The sequence below is a fragment of the Myripristis murdjan genome, chromosome 14 (genome assembly GCF_902150065.1).
Source record: "Myripristis murdjan chromosome 14, fMyrMur1.1, whole genome shotgun sequence".
NCBI classification, from domain to species: domain Eukaryota; kingdom Metazoa; phylum Chordata; class Actinopteri; order Holocentriformes; family Holocentridae; genus Myripristis; species Myripristis murdjan.
The window spans coordinates 24,973,251-24,994,489 of NC_043993.1; the positions used below are offsets into that span (position 1 = coordinate 24,973,251).

General features: G+C 40.5%; 1 protein-coding gene across 3 annotated transcripts in view; it reads right to left on the reverse strand.

Annotated features, from left to right (window-relative positions):
* Positions 1 to 3,335: 3,335 nt before the first annotated feature.
* The window catches only part of fgf11b (fibroblast growth factor 11b), a 40,875-nt gene continuing 22,971 nt past the window's right edge, over positions 3,336 to 21,239 (reverse strand). For 2 of the 3 annotated variants that reach the window (XM_030069135.1, XM_030069133.1), the window contains 4 exons: positions 20,713 to 20,823; positions 18,504 to 18,607; positions 5,794 to 5,992; positions 3,336 to 4,580 (listed from right to left, as the gene is read on the reverse strand). In XM_030069135.1, the coding sequence (XP_029924995.1) occupies positions 4,447 to 4,580; positions 5,794 to 5,992; positions 18,504 to 18,607; positions 20,713 to 20,823 (548 nt within the window). In that variant the 3' untranslated portion in view covers positions 3,336 to 4,446. The remainder of the gene's footprint in view (positions 4,581 to 5,793; positions 5,993 to 18,503; positions 18,608 to 20,712; positions 20,824 to 21,239) is intronic. The other variant, XM_030069136.1, reaches the window with a different exon arrangement.

Genomic DNA, 21,239 nt, shown 5'->3' on the forward strand with positions numbered 1-21,239 from the left:
AATGTTTCAAGCAATGCCCACTGGTGCAATGTGCTTACAGTTTTTGCCCAATCTTTTCCTGTTCTAGAAATCCCAATTTGGTGGCTGCCTGGTGTGTTGAAGTGTTTTATGGGATGCAACTGTACTACTTTCACAAAGATATGGCTCCTAAGGTACAGTGTGGCCGCTGATTCTCTCAATCTTTCAAACGGGGGAAATTCAGCAAGCCCTGTGCTATATGGCAAGAGGGACCTCTGAGGAAATGAGAAAGCCTCCTCCATCTGTTGTTGTCCAACAGGCGTCTTCACTCAGTTCACAGGTAGAACTGAAACAACAGCACTCTGAGTTCATTATCAGCAAATGGATTTTGCTGTCTCTGCTGGACCTCAGGGCAATTTTTGCACCCGTCACGAGGCGACTGTTCTCCAGTTTGTCTTTTATTGAGTCTATCGATCATTATTTCAAACTCAAGCCCTCTCTTCCACTCCCTGCCTCTCTGTATCTTACCATACCATCTTAAACACACTCACACACACACAGTGCACACACACCTAAACTTAAAAATAGATTAAAACATTTTCTTCACTCTTACACACATGCATATGGATAAACCAACACACACATACACACACATAAAGTGTTGGAGTGTTGAGGAGAAGGTTAATGGGCTGTAGACACATAGGATGTGGTTGAGGAGATGTGTGCAGGAAATGGATTATGACTTTAAATCACATTTAAGGTAGCTAATGTGGCCCACTACGGCTTTCCGTTTTCCATATTTCCCCATACATTTACTCAGGAAAACGCCAGTCTTCCAAACTGTGATTACGAAGAACCTCCAAAGGCCTCGTCTAACCGTGTTATGTCTTGTTATACATAAGCTACCGACCTCCAACTGGCTTTTGTATGCACCATATTGTTTACATTCACGAGCAGAACTCACTTTCATTCACAGCCTTGTGGTCAAAATGCATACGTATTGCCTTTAAGCTACTTGACATCCTGTACTTTACGTTCAGTGTAACAAACAAAGTCACACTATTCAACATTCTGTTTTCCTGTCTGCCTACATACAGTGTCTGACCTGGACAACTTACTCAAGCATTCAACTTTACAATATTAAAGACTGGTTGCTTTTTGAGCCTGGAGAGTCTATGGAGGAATTTCAGTGATTCCAAAATATTCAAATAAATAAATAAATTTAAAAAATGCCATGACTATAACCTTAAACATCATAAACAAACAACAAGCAGAGGATGACCTTTTATGGCTGAATGATCAAGGTTAATTGCATATATTTTCTTTCTTTCTGTCTGTGTTAATGTGCTATGGAAAACAACAACAACAACAAAAACTTGTTGGTCACGTTTTCGTCTTTCTGTTTGCATGCATGATTCCCTTGCTGTTACTCAGTCCCTGCTTTACACCTCCAGACGCTCTTCATTTACAGCAAGGTCTCACAATCAATTTTGTGAACTGACAAGAAAAACAGTTCCTAGATGGCATGCACAGATGTGGAAAATGTTGGAGATACACTGAGAGCATAAATCAAGCAATGATGGGGTATGGCATGATATCCTATAATATTCTATGCTGATGACATCTTTATTAATATTTAATTATCTTCAAAATGTCTCACTATAATTACTCAGTGTCTTACCATATCCTCCCCTCATGTTATTATCCAGTAGCCTTGCAGTGTAATTTACCTGCATTGTGGAGTGGTATCATAGTTAGCAGTGTTGTTAGCAATATCCCAACATTTGCATTGAATGAGTGGGGCCAAATATAGCAGCGACAGGAAGCATTATTTGAATGATTTGTAGGCTTATTATTTGAAAAAACTGTGACAGGGGCAAAGTACCCCAATATGAGCAATTAAAACTGGATGACATTCCCTGTGGAAACTTCCACAAAATCAATGCCTAAATGAGAAAAAGTAAGTCCCTCAATTAATTTCCTCCATAGACACCCTTTCAAAAATAGCACACAGTGCCTTAGACACTTCTTTGTACCATGTTCATTATCATACCCATATGCTGCAGGAAAAAACCTGCCCTGCCAACAGGCTTGCTTACCTTACTGCAGAACTTATCAACATTCCTCAAGAAAATACTTTCTAATCCTACATGCTCTGACCTCTTTTGGGATATTCTCCACACAATTTCAGACTTACTTTCACCCTCAACAGACAACATTCATAGAGCCACCTTTTCACATTCTGTGACACTCGCTTGGTAACTTTTCTATAAATTCGACTTCCAACGTGGTATTTATGTCTTTTGACCTTGATGAGCCTTTTTAGTGTTTTCTCAAAAGACTCCCAACATAAAAGAGCTCACTACAAGCACACATCTGCGCTCTTTGGTGGCACTGCACCCATGCATGACGACTGAGACTGAACAAATCACTTGTGGTGGCATGTTGGCCCTCACTGACTTACTAGACCAGACAGCATCCAGGTCGCACATCTCTTAGCAACCCTGACAGCACCAATGCCATGATAACAACATGCTACACTGCTGCTCAAAGCCAAATAATACCCTGAGGCATCTGACTGCTCCCACACTGGATGACTGGAAGCCACTACTTTTATTGCATATTGTTCCAAAAATCTGACGTTGGTGACAGTGCTACACAAAAAGGATGTTCCCCCTGGAATCCGCTCTGTGTCCTGTCTAAAGGAGGAGGAAAAAGTGACCTGTCTCCATCAATTGTATGTGCAGGCACACTCTCTCATACACAGAGTGTACCGTACAGGCATCAACACACAGGGGTAAAACACGATCACAAAAAGACACACACACAGAGGGGGGGTGATTCCTCCAAGGTGATTTGATAAGGCTGGTGAGTGGATAAGCTGCGAGTCATCTTCAGAATAGTAACTAAGTGGTGCAGCTCAGAGCCTCCTCCGGCTTTGATGTTAGCTTCAAACTCGGCTTTATGCTGACAGCAGCTGCCCAGCAAAGAATACACCAAGAGGCCACTACCACTTCTTTTCAGGTGACTGAGAGGGAAGCTCCCCTCCACAATTGAACATGTATTTAAATGGTTCTTCAACACACCTGCTTATTTATTTACTGTCCAAAAAGGGTTAGTGCAATAATAGATAACCGCCTTGTTCTCATTCACCTCGTTCAAAATACTTTTCGTCATTGAGATTCTGTTGCTGGATAGAGTCAGACTACTGCAAATTTTTGGTCAGGATCTACGACCCTTTAACATAAAAGTTTGGATGAAGAACTCATTTAAGTTGTAGTTTATGGCTCAGCTTCCAGGGACGATTAGTAAATCATTTGATTCGGAGGACCTGCTGTACTTTCTCACGTTCTTTAAGGTGATTCAGCACACACGTCTGCACAGCACACACTTGGAGCATCTATCTGTCTTCTGGTGTAAGCCTCATAAGAGCTTTATTATACCAGGGTGGGGATACAATGAAGTTTTCAATGGTTATCAGTTTTTCAGAACCCTGAAACCCTGTAAATGTCCTGTCATTAAACGTTCACATTTTTGTTTCGGCTCATATTTTACGTTATTGGTATGTTCTTGAGTGTTTTGCATCATAAAAGTAATGATTTCCATCATGGTAATCATCACCATTTTAACATTTTGATCCTTTTTTCTCCCTATTGTTGTCATCATGCTCATTTTTTAGACTGTTTGCATACCGTGTAGAAATATACTGATGTGGACTCCACTGTATTGCTGGAGGATTCTCATATCCCTTCACTTGACAAAAGACTCAAATGAAAAATACTTTACTTTGATTTTAATTTCATTTACCTCTGGTGGCAGAAATAATTCTTCAAATTTAGCTGTTGTTTTTTCAGCTTTCTCACCTCCTTCTATTGTCCCGGACAGTGATTCCCCGAGATATCTGTATTCACCTAACTATATATCTTACTTTTAGTTTTAGTTGACTATTTTGACCTTGGTTCTCAGCTGGTAGGCAGATGGTGGAGGGCAGGCTAAGCCACACTGTCACCAGGATTATGATGGCTAGTTAGCACTGTCATTTTCTCACCCATGGCTAACATGCACAGATAGAACAAAATACAGCAAATGGGAATGCATGAGTGGTGAAATTAGGGTAGATGAAGATGTTGGTGGGATGAAGAAGCCAGTGAGAGACAGATAAATCAAGGATGCTCTGCCATGTGTGGTCAGGGGAGGCAGAGAAAGAGACAAATTTGAGGAGTGACAGTGGAAAGGTGAGGTTGGGTGTGGTAGTGGTTATCTTGGGCTCTGGTCTTTCTCTCTCTGGTGACAGATAGACAGGAACTCCTTTCTCAGGCCTTCTTTGCTGCTGATGGACTGCTGACTCTTCATCCCTCAGCATCTTGTAGTGCACTTCTGGAAAGAGGCGGCCCGATAATGGCCATTCCTTCAGCCAGCCCCAAAGCATAATGGGCGACTGAGTTCCCTGTGTCACTGCTGCCCTTGCCCCACCCTCAGTCTCCTATGCTATGACGCATCAGCCTTGGGAGCTTCTTTCCTTCCGTTCTTGAGGGATGGTGAGTCAGACGTCTTCACTGTCTTCCTAGGAGGACTCTGCTCACTTGCTAGCTCATGTAGCGATGGCTCCTTATACATGGCGACTGTGTGACAAAAATAGAAACTACTGGTTAATACATAACAATGTGATTAAAGAGTCGCCAAACCCCACAATCAAATCTGAGAAAAGCCTGACATCTACTGGTGAAAAGCTGGATACTGATTGATTTTACTTTTATACCGTAACATTAACAGCCTATTGCATTCTGGAATCGATAGGGCGATAGCAGTAAATTCATAATAGTAACTGTTGACAGTGTTAAAATGCCAATGCCACTGGGCTAATATTGTCGGCAGTGTAGCAACAGTTAAGAATGACTATTTGGATGTTGTTTCTGAGGTAATCAATTTTCATGATGAAGCAGCAGTCATGTTGAGAGTTGAGTTTTGATATTCCATGTGTGGTCAATGAATGAGTGTGTGGTGATCAACTCAAAGTCAACACCTATTGCACACTTTTCTGGCCAGGAATGGGGTCTCCCTTCTAGGTGGTCCCTCTCAAGATTTCTTCCATTTTTCCCGGTTCAGCTGGATTTTTCTGGAGTGTTTTCTTGCCCGCTATGAGGTTTAAGTCTGGGGATTTCGTTCTGTTTGTTGTAAACATGTGGGCATGTAAAGCCCTTTGAGTCTGTGAACAGTGATATTGGGCTCTAAATAAACCTGAACTTGAACTTATAGCAGCCTCTTTGCGTATAGATACTAACAGACACCCAAGTTGAAAACAATGGCAATCTCCTTGGATAACTGGCTCACTAGCTAATGTTAAAAATTTAGGATTTGCAAGATTTTATTTTCATTTGGACATCCTAATGAAGAGTTTATTTCTGTCACCTTCAAAATGTAAACTACATACACTTGTCATATTTGCTGTCCATTGGTAGTTTCGGTTGAGTTGCTTATTCCGAATTAAAATGGTCCAACTCTTGGGTCAGTTGGCAGTGAAACCGTGTGTTATGTCTTTTAGCATCTTATGTGCAACGCTGTACACTTAAGGCATTTCACCTCCTACAGATTACAACAGGTGGTGGCATCACCTGGCACCAAAGATCAGCCAATGGCAGGTGGCTATTTCATTATCATTTGTCACCATTAGATGTCAGGCTTTACTCAGATTTGGGTTTGCGTTTTGGTTACTCTTACAGCTGCAACCTCTAATAAATTGCAAAATGACATTTTAAGACTTTGAATTTTGCTGAGCGGTGCATCATCACTGCATCAATGTTAAATTCATCAGGGCTCAAACAAAAGCACACAGACCCTCTATAACTTTAGGCAGGAAGTGCGCGGCTCCTTTGGTCTTCTTTACCCGGTTGCCCTTCATGACCTGGCCATCACGATTGATACCGATATACCAGGAGCGGCCTGACTGGGTCTGGCGATAGAGCATGGAGGAGTATGTCACGTAGTAATTCTCAAACACACTCTCCTTGAATTTACACTCCGGGGTGAAGTGCTCCTAGGGACAGATGGGGAGGGGGGGCAGAGGGCGAAGGGGGTGCAGTCATATTAACATACAAAGCAAGAAAAACAAGTGCACAAATATCATCAAAGAATTGTAACATTCTTGTTAGCCTTTGAACATGAACACCAATACATGTAAGCACACACAAACACATCACAAACAGCAAAAAAGCATTAATTAGGTGTGTTTTATCCTGAGGGAGAGGATGGAAAGAATTATATCTGGACTCATGTTTTCTTTGAAAGCATGGACATCCTGGTCCTTTGGGAAGAGCAGAAAACACTTGCATACGTGGAGAAAATTGCATTAACATCTTTGGTAAGCTAAACACAACCCCTGAGGGAAGAGTACAGAGGAGATGAAAAGCGCTGGGAAACGGACACCAGCACCAATTGCACACTAAATCCTATACATACATACATAAATGAATAGCTTTACCATCAAACTATCATGACTATTCCAGATGCATCCCAAGTTTGGAAACACAGCTGAAGTAGTCTTCAATTAAATGTAGTCCACAGTTAACATGCTCTTGCGTAAAACTAGTTAAATCTGAGCATGTATTACAAAATCAGCCCTGCAAAAATTTGATCAAAGGGTTCAATCTTTGTAAATGATCACGTTCCCACACCAGTCCCCGCTTCCTCTTTGTACTAGTGAACCCTGCATGATGTTGACTGGTGATAGTAACCAAGTGTGACAGATATACATCTCTCTTAGGCTCCGTCAGGGTCCTGACAGGGTCTCTTCCCTGTCAGAGAGCAAAGCCAATCTGCAGGATTGATTTAGTGAGAGCAGCAGGGCAGAAATGGCTGACTGGAGAATTTCTCCAGGACTCAGGAAGACAGAAGAGGCCATAGGATGACAACTTGGCATAAAGAAGGTTTAATAAAGTGCCAAAAGTAGATTGAGAACGTATAAGAGACCTCCACTACGACAGTCATCACAGATCATCACCTCTCTCCTTCACAGGGAGCCATCATCCTTTGACCGGGATGGAAATTGCTTACTTTTTACCCATCCGTTTTGTTCTCCACATCTGCTTATGCCCATTAAACTGCTCTATTCCCACCCTACAAAACTACCCCCTACTCTCACCTCAACAAACTCTCCCAACTACCATAACCACCACATCACAGAGCTATTTAAAGATCCTCTGACAGGTTTGATATCTTCTGCTGTGCTAACACAAAGAGGATGGGATCGATAGATGATCCTCTTCATTCATTATTAATCAGTCCAGAGAGCAAGAGGGGTGGGAAGTGCGGGAGAGAAGGGAGATAGAGGGAGAAAGGTAGAAGGAGAGGAGAGACACAGGAAGAGAGGAGAAGATCAGTGGAGAGGACATGGGGACGGGAGGAAGGGGGATAAAGGAGATTAAGGTAAGTTGAGAGAGAGACCTGCTCCTCTGCGTCTCCCCCAGGACTGAGGGAAGAGCGCTGGCCTGACAAGGGCTTTAGCCACCAGCACCTCAGGATCTGACACTCACCTCTCTCTCTGGTAAGAGAACTCATCACTTGAGTAAAGCACCCTTCAAGTCAACCTCTGTAATGACACCAGTGATAACTCCCCTCTCCCAAGTCATCCTATAATTACCCTCTGTAATCAGTCCCCTGAAATTAGCCTAATGAAAGAACCCACATCATCTTCATTTTATTCATCAACAAAGAAATCTTCACAGAACTGAATTGTTTTTAGAACAAAACAAACAATCAAATGTCCAGAAAAGTCACAAACAGCCCCATGAAACGACTTGTCATAAAAACCTATCACAATACCGATGTGCCAGTCCACTGTAAACTGATACGAACGATTTGTGGTAATTATTCCCATCTGTGAAACTCACCTTGAGGTAACCTCCAGACCTCAGCATAACAACAGAGACCACCCAGGGACTAACCACTGAACAGACAGTGCATCGTCAGAAATATCTCTGAAACCACCAATTTGGCCTGCCTGGATGAATAATTGCTGAGTATGTGATGACTGTTGCAGTGAAAAGGCACACCTCTGTAAGAATGATGAGGGGAGAATCTTTTCATTTAAAAAGGTGAGCGCTTGGACTAAAAAGTATGAAATGAAATAAAAACCTCATCCGTCACTCGTGACTCATTGAGAGACTTGGGCAGCCTCCCTTCCAATCCGTCTCAAGCCAGAGTGAATTCTAATGAAAGCAGATGAGGGAGGTAATATCTCGCATCCGTGCTGAGAATCCTGAGGATGGGAAGAACCTTTTTATCATGCAGAGCAGTGTCCCGACCTTCCCCACCCCCTCTCTTTTCTCTCCCCACCTCCCCACCCTCCCTCTTCATCCCTCGTGTCCGATTACATCTATTCTACCTGCTTCAGGAAGCTTAACTCTCGGTGCCACCATACACTGGGATTGCTCTTTCAGCCAAGCAAGGACAATGAAGTAACTGGCAAAAGTACACACTCCAGTGCTCATAACTCACGACTTTGTCAGTCATCTTTGCCTGCACACAATTAGGAATTGAGGAACGGGAATTAAAAAAAAAAAAAAAAAAAAAAACATGCCAGAAAAAAATAGTGAATCCAAGACAATGCGTGATTAATTTTCATATTTTTTTTAAGTTTAATTTTGTCCTTCCACCAAAATAATTTCATGCATACCACAGTTTGAAACCGGCACTAATGCTGCTAAAAATGCAGCTCTAATTCTGGAGTAGAGAACATTTTTTTAGGATTACTGTGATGTGTAATTGCTTGCACTCCCCTATTTAGACAGCAGGGGTCACAGTGTCATACAGGCTTCCTGTGCCTATTGACTGGCCCCATCAGCTGCCTGAGTAATCTATGGAAAGCTGTGAAATCTGCCTAGCTGCAACAGCCTAGCTGCAGTAATCCCACCATATTTCCATAGTACTGCATTATTGCTGCAGCAACCCACTCAAATGATAACTTCAAACTTCAGCTGCTTAATAATCTCCTCTTCGCGCTCTCACAGGCACACAGTCAGACACAGTTTGTGAGGGAGAGCTGATGTTTGCACTGCAGGAAACCAGCAGCAGGACACATGTTGTTGATGTTGCAGAGCCGGATGCAGATGCCCTATGACATGCCACATTACGTAAGTCAATAAGGCATAGATGCACTTATTAAGAGGGGTTTACAGAGGATGAGACTGGGAGTTAATACCGTCTGCCACCAAATATGTATGGTCTGCCTCTAATGCTTTATGATAGCTCTTGTGGCATGATGTTCGAATGACAAGTGTGGAGGGGATGATAATGTGCATGGACTCGTGCCTCAACCATGGTGATTGACATCTGGAAGGCTCTTGTCAATGTGATGCAGCTGAGAGGGCAGTGGCAGCTGATGTCCTTGCCAACCCTTGGTGAGAAAAATGACCAGCTCCATACTGATGACTCCCTTTACTCGATAATTAATACCTCTTCAACTCTGCTGGTCCTATTGATGAGTGTGTCATTTGAAATCCATGTCAGTTTTGTTACAGAGCTTAATTCTAAATTCTAGTGGAGATCCCAAGGTTTCCAATAAGAATGTGTCTAAAATTATAAACAATACATTAAAACATTTTCTTTTTGATGTAATGGTGCAGCCATTAAGCAACTGCATTGGGTTTGAACATTTCACTCAATATAGATATATTTAACTCAATATAAAAGGAAAATTAAAGGATTAATATGTATTTAAAAATCTGTTACACAGATTATGGAGGATGAGTGTCAGTGGAGGTTATCATGAGTGAATCAGAGGTTTTGCCTTCCCTAAGTGCACTTAATTGGCTGCCTGATGGACTATCTCTTTATCAGTCCATTCCTCCACTTCAGTCATTCTCTCTGCTTCTTTCCTGGTGTCCACCTTTCCCCCATTCTGTGATAAAAGTGACGCTACAGCATTTCGCCACTGGTGTTGTCCTGCATCCCAATGTTATCTCCACAAGTAAGTAAAAAATGGAAAGGACATAGCCACTTATCAGAGCTTGCAAAGAATCCCCCCCACCCCCCCACCCCCCTCCCCTCCACCCCCACCCCCCCTCTCTCTCTCTCTCTCACACACACACACACAAACAATAAGTAACACAGGCCTACGCAGTGATCACAAAAAGATAATTATCGTGTTTTCTTATTGTAATCAATCACAAATACAAACAAACACTATGCAAACAAGCACTACACACATAAAAACAATATCCACCCACATACAAACACCCAAATTAAGGGCAAAGCATGAAATATTTGCAGGCAAACAAATAATAATAATGAACAAATACAAACATTCAGACAGCCTCTGTGAGAATCTGTCTTTCAACAGTCATGTCAGTCTCCTTCAACACAAGCCTTGCTGAACTTCCCTCTCTCTCTCTCTCTCTCTCTCTCTCTCTCTCTCTCTCTCTCTCTCTCTCTCTCTCTCTCTCTCTCTCTGTGTGTGTGTGTGTGTGTGTGTCTCTCTCTCTCTCAGAGGAGTTTCCAAAACACATAGATCACACATAGAGCAGGGATGAGGCAGGCTCTATTTTTGTATCAGGATCAGCCATTTCCTGGTGTCTCCTACAGGTAGTGAAGCTGTAATTTACAGTATGTGTGAGATGAGGCAGCCCCTGCTTGTTACAGTACCCAGAGCAACAAACCGACCACTGTGCACGTGTGTTTGTGTGTGGAGGGTTTGGTGGGGGAAGCTGTCAGAGAAACGTGAGAAAATAAGAGGCAGAGGAGGAAATGTATGCAAGAAGACTGGAGAAAACAGCCTGTCAGTTGGTGTGTGAGTGACAGTGATGAGCATGTTTATCATGCATCAGGGTTGTGCAGAAACGGAAGAGATAGAATAGGATTATGTATCCAATTATAACTACCATTTAAAAATATTTGTCTTATTGTGGAGATCAGATTTTAATGTTTATTTATTTTATATGTTGATCAATGTTTAATTAGTTGAAACATCCATCTCCACTTGAATTGACCCATTATGTCTGCAGTTATGGTTGCTCTCACTGCTGCAGTCAACAGACATTTTCAAGCAAGAAAATGTTTGAAAAATATCAGTGCCACGCAAACTGAGTCAGCCTGTAATGAAACTTCTTTCAGCATTAAAAGACTCTACCTGAAATCTCATAAAACATGAAGCAAGTCGTCTTTTTATTTGGATCAGGCTCACTGTCCTAAGCTAGATTCACCAGCTTGCTAAGTGGCAACCTCAGTGTGGTTCACTTGGATTAAATTAGCAATAACACTGAATCAATCTCTCTTTCTCTGTCTTTTATGCTGTCATGAAATTTGAATGACATCTAGTGACAGTAAACTGCGGGTAATCTGGAAATGAATGTAAAATATATCCAAAAGTAGCCTACAGATTGAGAAATTCTTATTTTTACTGTATTCAGCCACTTTGTGAAATGTGCTACCCTAACATTTATGAAAAATACAGTACTCTCAAAGTAACTGTAAGATTTAGATTAAGATTTGAGTAATGTGACAGAATACATTACATATGACATTTTAGAGCATGCATCCAGTAATCTGTAATAGAATACTGCACATATTTAAAGTATCCCTTCCAATCCTGATTATCACACTTTTCATCAATATGCTCAGTTGCTGCAACACACACCACTTTTAGCTGTAAAAGCAAGTGTGCACATTAGAGTACACACACATGGATAAAGACAATACAATTGCATCTGCGCTTCCTCATCCACCAGCAAATTAATGTGGAAGACACACTGCAGAGAATTAAAAGTGGGCAGAAATCAAACATTTATATTATATATATATTATATTATACACGAAGGCTGGTGTTCTGTCCACTGATCACTGATATCATGTCTGTGACAGTGTGTGTGCATGTGTGTAAGACAGAGAGACAAAAAGAGAGAGAGAGTGAGAAAAGGGAGGAGATTCTCTGAAAGAGGCCAGTGTGGGCTGCAGCGCACCTATTGACTGCTGAGGATGAGGAAATCCCTTCTCCTCTCTGTTCACAGAGGCGAGGCACAAAAGTCTCTCTTCTGCTTTCTGCATGCTAATCGCAGGCTCAGACAATAATGCGAGGTGGTGCATTTATACCATAATTCAAGATTTAACTCTCGCATGCACAAAACCGCTCTCACGCTCCACTTTAAATCTCATATGCATGAAAAAAAAAACAACAACATTTTTATGGCTTTATATATCACATCTGCGAAAAACACACTTTACATCCTTAATTTAAACCCTCACAAAAATCGCTCCAGTGTTCAACACAAACTTGCGCTCACATTCACTAATGAAACACTTTTACTTTCATATAGATACCAAATACCATTCACATTAATATGCCCATGTATTTTTTGTATTCATATCTTTTAAATCTGTGTAAGAGAGATTGCATATCTGTGCATATGTAAGATATTACAGTAGAAGAGGAAGGCATGATTCCCTATTTTATTGTTTATTTATCAAGGACAATGGATAACTGCAAAGTTGTGGTCAGGTACCACACTGACAAGGAAAGGTTACACATCTCCAAACAAATATTCAACAAGATAGTTTGTCACTTTAACACTTTTACAGTGCTGCATTAGGGTTCAGCAGAACCTGCTGTGTGCAATTGGTATGTAAGTGAAAACTAGGCGGCAGTCAAAATGGTGGCACCAAATTGCTCAAGTCACATGTAAATCAACATGTTCAAGTCCTAAACAAGTCCAAAATGTCAGTGAAGCAAGGAAAATCTAATTTTTCATAATCCCTGTCTTACCAGTGTCTGTGCCTGTTTGCCAATTAGTTCAGTTCATATTTATGTCTTGCTTTCAGTTCAGTTCTTTGTTTGCCTTATATTCCTCTAAATAAATGTCTTCACTTCAGCCGAGTCTGCCTTGGTCTCCTGCACTTGGCTCATCCTGTTCAGCTTCACATGACAAAATCAAGTCAAAATTAGGATCAAGTCAAATCAAATCAATCAAATTTAACTCCAAGCTAAATACAAGAAAAAAAATGCATGATATAAAGTGAATAATTTCTCATCTTTGCAGTTATGAGTAGTGCATATATTTGATAGACAGCCAAAATGAAACCTTTGCTCTAAGGCAAACAAAATATGCATTTTATTTTGTCTTTATCAATGTCACTAACATTTGCTGTACATATGATAATGAAGCTGATGTGCCCAGCTATGCCATCATATTCAGAGGCAACTGAAATTCTTTTGAAATTTTAAAGAGTGATCAGTGTGTGGCTGTCTTTTGTTAGGAATGGTCCAAGATAGATAAGAAATACATGTAGATGTTTTTCAGAGCAGCCATTTTGATATGAAATAGCAGGTAAACAAAGGTGTTATCAATGACAATAAATTAAGCCTCCATTCCATTTAAGTGTAGCAGTGCCATTCCAATGAGCTGGCATGAACATTTACCATTCTTAAACCCCTGGACTCAGTTTATCACTCAGTTTATTACTGTAGATCCCTATGATACTCAACATTGCATTTTATATAACGAAGTCGGATGATCCTCTCTGACACACCGGCGTAATAATCACTTGTATATTTTGATCCATAAATCCCTCACTGGATGTTCACCACCCTATATAATATTAATATATAACATGGTTTCATTCTGAACTTGGAAAATCTGCCTTTTGTTTTTGTGCACCAAACACATAGAATTATCTACAACACATCCTCAAAACCAGCACTCAACACAAACCTCTGGACAATTCAAGACTCTGATCTCAAAACACTTCACCTCAGTGTGCAACCGTTTTCACTGAGTGTTATTCTCTTTTAAAATAGTTTGATGTAAGTATTGCCTGGCTATTCTGCCAGTTTTAAAGCCAATTTTACATAGTCTACCACTCTATGTGACTTTTCAAGCGACATACCAAGTTCAAAGTAGAGGAATATAAATCTAGAAGTGTGTTTTTGTCCTACAGTTGTTTTCCTGTAATATTTGCAACCATAATCCTTGAAGCAAACTGACATGACTCATAGAACAGTTGCTGTCAGACAAGCACTTCACGTTGCCACCCACATCCAAAATATCCAGAGTAGAAGAATGATGCTTCTGGCTGGCTCTCACTCTATCAGAGAATAAAATGTTTCTGGAGGCAGGGACCAATATACTAAGTATGGCATCGTCAAGGTCCCGATATGAGTGAACTAGTGTCATCAACACTTTGCAGTGCCCTATATCAGTCAGAGTCAGTGAACTGTTGTGAGAAGGTAAAATGAAGCAGGCTAAAATGAATGACAAACAACACAATGCTTGGCTTACACACAGTGATGATCCAAACTGCAACTTGAAAATCATTTTTTCAGCTATTGTACTTCAAGTCACCATCAATTGGTGAGTCGCACATTAAGTCAAATGATCAATGACTCAAATCTGACTTTTTTTTTTTTTTTTTTTAAACATACATACCAGCCTGGTCTACTGCACTGTGGGAAGCACAACAGGCATATAATACTTTAACTAATCACTAAACACTAATCTGTTTATTCCAAAACAAGGATTGTTGAAGCTGATCTGAAAAGTGGATTACTTTAAGAAAATCAGCAACTGAACAACATATATAATGCCAAAGTCTTAAATTCATACAGTATGTGATTTTAGATCAGAGATGATGGAAAGGAAATACAGTACAGGCCAAAAGTTTGGACACACCTTCTCATTCAATGTGTTTTCTTTATTTTCATGACTATTTACATTGCAGATTCTCACTGAAGGAATCAAAACTATGAATGAACACATGTGGAGTTATGTACTTAACAAAAAAAGGTGAAATAACTGAAAACATGTTTTATATTCTAGTTTCTTCAAAATAGCCACCCTTTGCTCTGATTACTGCTTTGCACACTCTTGGCATTCTCTCGATGAGCTTCAAGACGTAGTCACCTGAAATGGTTTTCACTTCACAGGTGTGCCTTATCAGGGTTAATTAGTGGAATTTCTTGCTTTATCAATGGGGTTGGGACCATCAGTTGTGTTGTGCAGAAGTCAGGTTACTACACAGCCGACAGCCCTGTTGGACAACTGTTAAAATTCATATTATGGCAAGAACCAATCAGCTAACTAAAGAAAAACGAGTGGCCATCATTACTTTAAGAAATGAAGGTCAGTCAGTCCGGAAAATTGCAAAAACTTTAAATGTGTCCCAAAGTGGAGTTGCAAAAACCATCAAGCGCTACAACGAAACTGGCACACATGAGGACCGACCCAGGAACGGAAGACCAAGAGTCACCTCTGCTTCTGAGGACAAGTTCATCCGAGTGACCAGCCTCAGAAATCGCAAGTTAACAGCAGCTCAGATCAGAGACCAGATAAATGCCACACAGAGATCTAGCAGCAGACCCATCTCTAGAACAACTGTTAAGAGGAGACTGTGCGAATCAGGCCTTCATGGTCAAATAGCTGCTAGGAAACCACTGCTAAGGAGAGGCAACAAGCAGAAGAGATTTGTTTGGGCCAAGAAACACAAGGAATGGACATTAGACCAGTGGAAATCTGTGCTTTGGTCTGATGAGTCCAAATTTGAGATCTTTGGTTCCAACCGCCGTGTCTTTGTGAGACGCAGAAAAGGTGAACGGATGGATTCCACATGCCTGGTTCCCACTGTGAAGCATGGAGGAGGAGGTGTGATGGTGTGGGGGTGTTTTGCTGGTGACACTGTTGGGGATTTATTCAAAATTGAAGGCACACTGAACCAGCATGGCTACCACAGCATCCTGCAGCGACATGCCATCCCATCTGGTTTGCGTTTAGTTGGACCATCATTTATTTTTCAACAGCACAATGACCCCAAACACACCTCCAGGCTGTGTAAGGGCTATTTGACCAAGAAGGAGAGTGATGGAGTGCTGCGGCAGATGACCTGGCCTCCACAGTCACCGGACCTGAACCCAATCGAGATGGTTTGGGGTGAGCTGGACCGCAGAGTGAAGGCAAAGGGGCCAACAAGTGCTAAACACCTCTGGGAACTCCTTCAAGACTGTTGGAAAACCATTTCAAGTGACTACCTCTTGAAGCTCATCGAGAGAATGCCAAGAGTGTGCAAAGCAGTAATCAGAGCAAAGGGTGGCTATTTTGAAGAAACTAGAATATAAAACATGTTTTCAGTTATTTCACCTTTTTTTTGTTAAGTACATAACTCCACATGTTCATTCATAGTTTTGATTCCTTCAGTGAGAATCTACAATGTAAATAGTCATGAAAATAAAGAAAACGCATTGAATGAGAAGGTGTGTCCAAACATTTGGCCGTTGGCCTGTACTGTATATGCAACTCATACAAAAATAATTCAAATAATATGTATTTTTTTTGTGACAGGTTGCAGCCTGGAAGGAAGGAAGGAAGGAAGGAAGGAAGGAAGGAAGGAAGGAAGGAAGGAAGGAAGGAAGGAAGTCCTTAAAAGACAATACTTTAACAGCCTAGACTGTTTCAGACCATAATCAATGATTGAGAAACTTAAAATATTTCTTTCCATGAACACAAAAATAAGAATAGGTCAGTTAACATACATATTTACATGGATACACTTTTGGATACACTCTCATACAGTCAACCTGTGATGAGTCTTTTCCAAAGACCTGTCAGGTTTGCACATAAAATTAGAGACGCTCCACTGTATTAAGACCAGTTTTGACCAGTAGGTGTGCAGTATGCATGCTTACATTTGTCACCAATGAAATTTATAGCCAAATAAGATTGCAATGAAAATGAATCTGTAGAATAGGTGTGTTGTGTTCTGTTTTTGTCCTGCTGTGTCCCCCCGCACTTGTGATTACTGCAGCCTAACTCATCGTTGTTGTAACCACCTTTTCTCTAGTTAATGGTTGACTGCACGAGAACAATGTATAGCGCTGTTAACTTTGGCAGTTAATTTCACTTCTCAGACATTACAGCTATTAGAGGTTACATCTATTACATGTTTGGGCTTTTTCCATATGGAATAATATTTTTTTTTTTTTTTTTTTTTTTGCCTAACTGGCTGATATAAATCTGAATCTTTGTCTCACATAATTGGGATTTTACTTTGGTAGTAAAGAATTCCTCTAAATTGTTCACTAATGAGACATAAACTAGTTGTGATGTTGACACCTCAAGCGCTGTACACTACAGGGAATTTCCCATCTCTGTTTTCACTCACCCTCCTGCCACTGGCTTCACACCTTTCTGTTCTCCCTCTCATAATATTATATTCTGCTTGAGTGAGACATCTGCAAGTGTTTTCTATATCTTGATCTAATAAATCAACCAACCAACTTTTACTCTATTTTTCCATTTCATTACAGTGAAGAGACTTAGCGATTTTCCGAATTAGAATCAATTAATTAATAGCTGCTGAGGCTGATCACACTCAGGGTGACAGCATGCTCACAGCAAGCACCAAAGTGACATTTGCAACATATATTAATAATATCTGAAGAGAGCTAAGGTTGAGCAAACCCCAGGACAACATGAGTGAGTCCACGAAAGGTTACGAGTCTTTTAAAGAGCAAAATGTGCAAATTTAAAAAGTACATTCACACCATGTCCAACCTTCATGAATCCATAAAAACTCGGCTGTGCCATCTTCTGTTTCCATGGAGAATCAAGTCAAAGAAGCTGCTATTCTTCAGTTGTATACTGTTTCAATGGCAGATATGGTAGATCTGACTAGATTAAGTGCTGAGAGGCACTGTTGTTAAATATACACCTAAAACTGCAATTACTACCGTTGCTCTCTTGAATTATTTACTGCAGCAACAATTTCCCAAACCCCAGCAATGATTATCTTGTTTCATCTGAACTTTTACAATGCATTTATGACACACACACACACACACACACACACACACACACACACACACACACACACACGCACACACACTGTATACATATTGTTCCTAACTCTGGTTGAATAGTTATTGAATAGTCTATTATACTTATGTCCGTATCTTCCATGCTATGTTGAAATAAGATATACTGAACTTCTGAATCCAACTGACAGGCACTTTAAAGTGATTGTTTAGATTCATACCCATATAGTGGTATTTGCTACATTTTTGGAAACCAGTTGGCGGCAGAGAGTAATCAAAGTGAAACCAAAACAACCATGTCATCCTTTAAAACATTTTGTCAGCTATATATTTCTGCTCAAATCATGTTGTTTTCCAGTCTATCTTCCATTTTGGAGCAGTAGAAATATGGACCAAACTTGGTAGATGTATTACGTTCGCAGGGACCGGCAAATACCACTACATGGATACGTTTAACGTCTAAGTCCAAAATTGACAGCAATCGATGAAGCCAAGATTGCTATCCATCCTCTTCATATGTACTTAGAGAATTCCAGTTCAGGACAGCTAATAGCTTCATCAAGTGCATAGATCAGGACCATGGACAGCGACACCACACTAACCAAATGGAACCCTGTTACTTTGCTCCAGCTTGCCACTGTGGTCTCATGCCATTGCAACATCTTTCTGCAATATGGCAGTTGTGATCTTAGCATGTGAATAAAATGGAAAATAATGTATTTTTGGTATTTTTGATTTATCTATAGAGAGTACTTACAGAGGTATAAAGGTATCCTTCACTGTTCATGGCAAGGTACAGCCCTGTTTTTGCCCCCTGGATTGCAACAATCCGCAGTCCCACAGGAATCAAGTTGAACTGTGCTGAAATGGTAAATAAAGTGTGATGGACAGAGGCAGAGAAACACAAAGAGAGAAAGAAGAGACAGAGGGAGATAGATCATGACATCAAACAACAATGGTGTATAACGGCCGAGTCTCTTGTGGTGTCTTCATTGTAGCACTTTGAATAGGCTGCTGTGTCACTGCTGTGTGCTGTGCCTCTCTGCCCACATGTTGTGACCTCTCTGAGTTTACACTGCAATGACAGCGGCTCTAGAGGTGTCACAGTGCACTTTACACAACCTCTAAACATGGACAATGTAGGTGGTAAGCTTTACTAAATGGTGCTTATGGTGTGAGAACAAGATTGGTAGAAATCTGTGCTGGGAATTGTTCTGAAGCTGTAGTTTACCAAACTGTTCACAAAGAAAGAAATTAAATTAATTCCCTGAATATGAATGCATGTTCTTAAACTAGCACTTGCTTTAAAACTCTTCAACCCTGCTAGTCCCTGCCAGCAGGTTTGTCATTACAAATGCAAGCTGTGCATCAGAGTTTTGTTAAAAACACACAGAAGTTTATTTTCATATTCTAGTGGAGATCCCAAGATTTCTAAAGATACAAAATATGTCCTGCTTAATTACAGGAAAATATGTCTAAAATGATACACAAAATATATACATATAATCTTTTTAATGATATAGTGCAGCCATAAAACAATGGTATTTTGAGGCTGACTGTAAGTGTGATGTTGCTTAAGTGTTTTGACCACCATCAGATACAGAATATGTATCTCACTGTTGTACAATATGGGAAAAAACACACATAACACTTTAAGAGGCAATTTAAGGGAAAATCAGAGATTAGGGGGTTAAGGAAGGACTTCAACTACATCCTACCTACATTGCTAAGACAGTGGTGGATCTAAGCCTGGAAATAACACAAATAAATGTCACAAGGAACAGAGCACTCTGCCCTGTGGTCACAGTTCTTGGTCGGAAACAAAAACTCTGATTGCTAAAGGTCAAGGTGAAATTTCTCATAATATTTTACTTGTGGTGGTGCATCACATAGAGGAACCTCAGATAAAAGCAGCTGTCTTGCTTTGTGTATTGTACTGTTTTACTGAGAGAATACATGCACAGGCAATTGGTAACTTGCCCAGTCTGTGAAGAAAAACATACCATTTTGCTGGCAGTGGAATTAGTTTGAGATGTTAAGCAGTTAAATGGAAAACACTAAATCTTCTGTGATTTCAAACACAGTTTTGATGCCCTTTTGCACGTGAACTCATATGTCAAAACATACAGCTTATCGAAACCTATTTTTGAGACATCTATTCACCTTATAATAATCCTTACAGCTGAAAGGTAAAATATGGAGGAAAATGAGTTGTTGTTGTTGTTGTTGGCTTTTATTCTTCCTTTTTTCTGTATTGGGAAAAAGTAATAGTGAACAGAACCATCTGGATTTAGATCCTCTGGGTGGTGCCAGCAATAGATCAAAACTAGTTTGGCAGTGGTGTTTTTCATCCTCTTGCAGCAGAAGACACCATCAGCAACAAGCACTGCATTAAAGGTCTACAGGTTGTAATTTTATTGGAATACATGCTACTTGGTGGATTATATGTATGCTAAAATGGGTAATGAACCCACTTCATGATTCCCCTCAGTCTGCAAGGTATGTATTTTTGATTGTGAGCAAGGAAACAAACTGCCAAATTTTGACATGCAGTTTGACATGGTGTTCCATCCTACATAAAGTCAAAAATAACAGCACGAATTGGGGACTTGCTTGACAGATGAGCTGACAAGACTCACACTTTGCCAAGCTCAGCCCTCCAACCCCCTATAGCATAGTGTGACACTTTCTGTGCTTCAGTGTAGCTCCTTGATCATGGTAGTAACATTATCATGGTCAGAGATTTGATTCACAGTGGGGGCAAAAACTGGTGTGAACTTTTCCTTACTTTAAGATGAGAACTGCAGGAGTTACTGTGTACACGGATCTGGTTTCTACTGACTTACAGATAATGGTGACAGCTAGCTCAAAATCAGTGACTACATCCTTAAAAAAATGGATACACACATGCACATTAGCACCGTGAGCTCAAGCAACTAAAAGTACTGACACATAGACACACTCACAGAAGGAGCTGCTTTCGTCCCTTGTGCCGTCCATGGTGCCATCTGGCTGCATCTGCAGGTAATATCCATGTTGACTGTACAGTCGGGTAACAATGCCTTTCAGCTGGGGCTCTGCAGCAGAATGGAGAGAACAGCATTGTATTAGACTGGTGCCAGACACAAAGAAATCTAAAACTGAGAGAAGCTTACTGATTTATAAAACCTGAAACAGAAAGTAGTTAAAATATGTCAGAGGGCACTAAGGCACTAACTGCAGAGTGGCATTGGAAACTTAACTATATTGGGTGTATGCCATCCAAGGGGTTGAAATGATTAAAGTGGAATTATTTTTGTTACTGTTATCGTGTACAACAGCAAATTAATCCTTCAACTGTGTGAATGCCACTGGGAAAACTAAAACAGCTATTTTTATTTTTGATGATAGACTCGGTTTACTTAATATGTGGTATAAAGAAGTGGGGAAAAAAATGAGAGAGGGATAGCACAAATTGCTTCTCCAAGTCTCTCCTATTTATATAGTCTTTTAA